This window comes from Neolamprologus brichardi, chromosome 5, assembly GCF_056152115.1.
Source record: "Neolamprologus brichardi isolate AB-2024 chromosome 5, ASM5615211v1, whole genome shotgun sequence".
Taxonomy (NCBI): domain Eukaryota; kingdom Metazoa; phylum Chordata; class Actinopteri; order Cichliformes; family Cichlidae; genus Neolamprologus; species Neolamprologus brichardi.
In genome coordinates this window covers 15,636,149-15,642,148 of record NC_142108.1, presented here as the reverse complement: position 1 = coordinate 15,642,148, position 6,000 = coordinate 15,636,149, and the positions used below count along the sequence as shown (strand labels likewise).

General features: G+C 39.9%; 1 protein-coding gene across 3 annotated transcripts in view; it reads left to right on the top strand.

Moving 5' to 3' along the window:
• The first annotated feature begins 278 nt into the window (after positions 1–278).
• The window catches only part of LOC102778475 (AMP deaminase 2-like), a 34,607-nt gene continuing 28,885 nt past the window's right edge, over positions 279–6,000 (top strand). Inside the window, exons 1-3 of one of the 3 annotated variants that reach the window (XM_087840754.1) lie at positions 279–361; positions 677–723; positions 3,759–4,171. In XM_087840754.1, the coding sequence (XP_087696880.1) occupies positions 3,796–4,171 (376 nt within the window). In that variant the 5' untranslated portion in view covers positions 279–361; positions 677–723; positions 3,759–3,795. Of the gene's footprint in view, positions 362–676; positions 724–3,359; positions 4,172–6,000 lie in introns of those variants that run through there. The other 2 variants (XM_087840755.1, XM_087840753.1) reach the window with 2 other exon arrangements.

The following is a 6,000-nucleotide window of genomic DNA, read 5'->3' as shown; positions in this document are numbered from 1 at the left end:
AAAACAAAGGTATGCAGACGAGCACCTCTGAATGCACAGCATGTTGAAGCTTGAATCAGATGTGCTATAAAACTAACACCAATAGCGTTAATATATGGTGACCTTTGAGATATTGGTCACCAGTAAGAAAGACATTTTAGGATTTAATTGCTAAATATTTCAGAACTTGTTTTAAATACAGCTGCTGAAGATAAGCTATTATCAAACGTTATCTAACCAGCGTGGAAACACATTTGTTCTTCTTTCACCTGGACCTTTGAACCCTCTCCCAGCGCCCCCTTTGAACACAACACTTCATCCTTCTGTGGAGGAAACTGAAGTAACAGAATAACAAACCCACCCAAACCGAATATCACCCCTGGTAAGTCTTTCCTAGCTAGAATTATTTAACTAATACTTATTTCTCTCATGGGTTAGCCATTTATGTCGTTTTTAAGCTAAAACGTAGGCTATTGAGTTTGACACTGCAGTTATCGTGCTTGAACTAACTTTGTACATTTCATAGTGGACAGTTAAGCTAGTACGAAGCAGTCGCGTTGTTAGCTATGTGAAACTCCTCGGTAACGTGTTTACAGTCGGCACTCTTGTTAGCTACTCTGCGGATGTATACGTACACATATTTAGAGCCCGTATATACTGTAACGAGCCGTCGTTGTTGCTTTATCTTTGTGTCAAGGTATTTCCTGCCACTTCCCTCTAACGAGTCGTCAACAATGTCCGTTGGTAAGTCGGCACCCGACATAGCTGTACTCAAATATACACGAAACACGCTCTAGAAAAAGGAGTTTAGCTCTCCCTTTAAGTGACTTATCACCAGAAACTCTGTCAGAAGCTTATTACATAGGTAAAAAAATAAAATAAAAAACAGTTGCTGTTTGGTATTTTTAATGCGTTAAATGTACTAATAGTACTAATATTTGAAAGCTTCTACACTTGCTTGCTTTTACGTGGCCAAGGAGGAAGCTGTGAGGTCCTATTTGTACCAACATTATGCTCACATTCATGTGGATTTAAAAAGTAACAAAACAAATTGTGTCTTTTCGGTTATGCTTTGGTTCACCTTTAAAGTTGTGACAAAACTATTTTTACAAACTGATTGTGTCTGTGCGTTGATCAGCTGACAGGACAAAAACAAAAATGTGGCTGTGACTTTGCTTTCGTCATCCTGTTGCACTTCCTGTCATTTGACAGTGTGGCTTTGCAGCTGGTCTTGATGCGTCTTTTGATTGTGTTGTCTTTATGTGATTTATGAGTAATGGAGTAAATTCGTGTGTGCCATTGGATGAACTTGATCAACTTTGACGTTGTAGGTGGAGTGAACAATATAGAACTAGTCCTCAACTGACACTGGTTATCAGTTCACATTCCTATATACCATCAGTATTTTGTTACAGTGGTGTGTGAAAGCCACCACTCATTTATTTCTGTTTTGCTTCCAAGGAGCTAGACTTTCTTGTAACATGTTAAAAGTGCTCTTAATCAATAGTTCTCCAAAGTTTTTTCTTTGGACACTGGCTGCTTTTTTGACTTATTTTTAATACAGTTTGTGTATCTGATCATATTCATGGGAATGTTTTTTGCTTGTTGAGCCATTTGATAGGGAACTGAGAGACACTTAACTCAGGGGATGTCTACACATCCAGACAACGTTTTCAAGTTTCAAAGGTACTTTTCCCCCCTGGCAACCTGGCATGAAAACACATAATTAGTTCACAGTTTGACAGCCCTAAAAATTGTATTCACTGAAAACTTGGCATATGTTGGCATGATATGCTGTGCATCCTTAAAAAATATTAAGGAAACTAGACTAATGGAGGATAAGCAAAGAGACTTAAAGAGCTATTTACAGCAGATAGACATAATCTGAAAGTGTTCTTAAGATATGCAAAAAAAATAAATAAAAATCAAGCAATAGGAAAAAATCCAGCAAAGACCAGACTTGAAAGATGCATTTGACCCTGCATTTGATCCATATACTGTTTGCTGAAGCCTCATCAAAAAGGTGGCTGTCACTAAGCCATTGTTAAGAAAGGGAAACAGGGAGAAAAGACTAAGGTAATCCAGGGACCTGGCAATAGAAGAAGCAGTGCTATTAATAAAAACATGCCCTGGTTGTATTTTATTATAGAAAATACCAGTATAGACTATTTCAAAGTGTATATTAGCTCATTTGAAAATATGTTACTTTGTTCAGCAGGATTTTGTGTAATGTACACTGTCAAGATGCTGTTTAATAGATGTGACCACAGTAGGGTTTTCTCCCTGTATGGCCTTGGTAAACAAAATGTTGCATTTCATAAGCACTGGTCTGAATAAGTGGGGGAAAAAAATCTCCTAAGCAGCCAGATATATGCTCACTGGTCTCATTTTTAACAAAAGGGTGTGCAAACAGAAGGCTTGACCTAGCAGCAGAAGCAGGGAGAAAACCAAAGGAGAGTTTTCAGGTTTTCAGTGTCTTTAAAACCTGGGGGAGCTTTCAACAAAAAGCCTGCAGAAACCCTGATATAAGCTTTTATTTTTTCCTTACTTTGCAGACACTTCCATTTCAGTACCCAAATAAGGTTATCTTTTAAAGATATTATTGTAAAATTAAGTGTTTGTTGCACAATGTACTAGTCTTTTTTAAAAGCTTTATCAGTTTCTTTTTTGCTTTTAGACTTTTGGTTAGATACACTTGAATGTGTTACTATCACATGAGTTACTTGGATGTAACTGTTAGATATAAAAGCTTTACCATGTAAAAAGCAAAAACTTTTCACACACATGTTTTTTAAACTTTGAAAAGAAGGAATAGAAATTTTCATCCAGCTGCATACAGTTTTCATGCCACTAGATGGGGCTCTTTGCTTGTTCTTAACAACTCTCTTTGTATGACTATTCTGGTCCATAATATAGTTTCTTCCTAGTTTTGGAGAATTGGATTTACAGAATATTGAAATTGAATTCTCAAGTTGAATAATTGCAATCACTGATTTAGCATTGTGTTTAAAAGCTAAATTAGCAGTGATATTAACATTACTAAAGCATAAAATAGGCAGTATTGAACTTATAAAATATACCAGTGTGATTATTAACTGTGTAAATTTCCAGTCTGTGAAACTTTCAACAGAACACTTTAGTTTGCAATTTAGTGATGAGTGTATTGAGAGCATGAACACTAGTAAAATTTAAGATTTTTTTTAATCATTGACCTGCTGTGTTGACTTTTGGATGCTTGTGTGTTTGCTAAACTTTTAAAAGAGTTTATGATGAATTGTAATTTTGCTCCTCAGCTACAGGAAGTAAGTGACAACAAGTCATTAATGTACTGTACTTGTCACAGGTTGTACTACAGCCTCTAGCTGGGCAATAGCTGTCACTATTTATAATACTCCATATCAGGCGGGCCTCCGTCCGTGCGTGCGCCTGTGTGTGTGTGTGTGTAAGCTGTCCGTCTCCCCTCAGAATTTTCCAGCAAAGAAGACTGGGAGCTCATTGGTGAGCTGTTATCGTGCTTATCTCTGTTATTTATTTTTTTTAGTTACTTGCTGTTCATCGCGATCCTTTGTTTTTGCTTCTCTTGGATACACTGCATGTTTTAATGATATCTATCTAGCTGCTATTTTTAGAAGAGTGGAAAAACTTTTGTCCTTCGCTGACCTAGGCGCTCAGCTGGCTCAGCTGCAGCTGATTTTCTGGCTTGCTAGCTGTCATGCTAGCTACACTCTTTGATTTCCAATGCCCTCCTCTGTGGCCGCTTTTCCCTGTGCTGCCTACAGGAAGCTCCTTCCCTGGTTGCTAAGGCAACCGAGGACGATGGCCCCCAGCAGGAGTTGGGGAAGCCTTGGGTTGTCTTTCAACTCGGCGCTGTGCAGCGTGCCTGCTGACCCGCCGCTGACTGGGAGGAGGAGCCAACTTTGCAGAGGAGCTTCGCCTGGCCCAGTATGGGTCCTACCGTCCCGCTGTCCCACTGTGAGACAGAGCTCCAGCATCAGAGCTAGTGCTCCTTTCTCCCCCTGCTGGCCACTTCAATGCTCTGACCCACTGTGCTCGACTAGTAACAAGAGCACAGGCGGCAAGATGTCATCTTCTTCATCCACCTCCTCCTCTAATGCTGCAAATGGACAAGGGAAGCCTAAGCCTAAATCCCCGATGCACAAGAGGGGGAGCCTGCAGAGCACCACCAGCCCTGGTGAGTGTGGGTGAAAGGGTGGGTTTGGGGGGTCCCAAAGAAGAAATGGGGGAACATCTTGCGTGGATGTGGAGTCACAAAATTACACATGTGCTTGTGCAATGGTATTTAAGAATTCATGCTGCTCACAAAGAGCAATGAGAGGGACGTGGAGAATTCTGCAACTCTAGCTAGTTTTTTTCCGCCTGTAAATTGATTTGAAGCTTCCACCCATGTTGGATACGTTCAGCATGTGTGCTCTTCTGTGTGTAATACACCTCGCTGAATCGATTAACTGCAAAGAGCATTTTCACAAAACTTCAGATGAAATTGATTATTTAACAATTGCTATTCTAGTTTTTTCAGTCGGACGATTACATAGTGTATGAAACATCAGAAAGTATTGACTAGCGCACATGAATGGTTCTTGAAGCCAGATAACAGTGTAAAGTCCAGCAGGGTTGTGCAAAAGAAAAAAAAAATAGTGTGTACTTTGATAAGAAGGTAAAGTTCAGGTTAAGTGTATCATTTGTCATAACGAGGCACCGATGAACAGCCTTTACTTACCTTGTGAAGTTAATGTTTTGCAGATGAGTGTGACAGCACAATGTACATCGCCTCAAAAAATAAGAGCAAAATATAGATTTTTGAGCATTTATTGTCCTTATTTGCACAGTGAATATCGCTGTTTATATACACATTTCTGACTGTCTGTGTATTATTGTCGGATTGTAAAGGAATGTGAGGAGTTTGTGGGCCTATTTACCCGACCACCTTGCACAGTTTCTGCTACAGTTTATCAAAGGTCTGCAGTTTATCAGCTTTGCACAGAGCAGTGGTATCAGTTGATCTTTCAACTGCAACTCTCTCTCTCATTACAAGTTTCTGTTAGATTGTTCTCTCAGCATCCCAGATAAAAAAAACACATTTAACATTTTGTGTGTGTGTGTGTGTGTGTGATGGGATAGACAAAAATTATTGTGTTTTTATGATTATCTTTGATTTTAATGTTAACTGCTCTTTCTAATGAGAAACAATCAAGTTAGACCTGCAATTTATATGTGAAATGAATTGGTTCCTCAGGGTGCTGCACAGCACAAAAGTCGAGCATTTGGAGGGATGCGGCAGCAGATCCTGAGGAGTAACTCACGCTGACACACTCCTTACAGTATTTGCTGAGGACGCCTGTCTTTGGTGCAGTAATAAATAACTTATAGGTCTCTCCAGCCATGCAGTCATTCAAGTCCTCTCAATTAGCCGCTTGGCTGAGCCTTGTGCTCTCCCAGTCTGATAACATGGTCCATTATGGTCCATCTGACCACATTTTTATTTTTGCCTCTAAACGACTGTTCTCAAAGTCAGGTCATGGACTGAAGCTCAATATTTGCATTGTTTCTTCTTGTAACCTTAGCAGAAATAGTTCTCTTATCACATTTTCCCCTCTCACCAAACACATCTCTCCAGCACTGATGCACCCCTGCATACTTGAAACAGTTCTCTTATGCAATGGTTTGAGTGGATTTGCTGGTGTAAACATTGATTAACTAACCAGCTTCCTGGAGGAAACTGCCTCTGCCTGTAGGCTCTGCAGCTCTCCCACTGGATTCTGGCATAAAGCAGAATATGTAATGCCCAGTTATATGACGTGATATGTGGAGGTTATTAAAGTGTCTGCCAGAGCAGTGCAGGGAATTCCTCTCACCAGTTTGGATCAGCGCTCTTCTTCCTGTATGCAGCCTTCTATCTTTATTTTTGGCTCTAACTTCATACAGGCCTTTGCACATTTTACCTGCAGGCTGTCTGGTTGTCTAGCTTGATGCTTTTGTCGGGGCAGTTATTTTTGTCTCTTG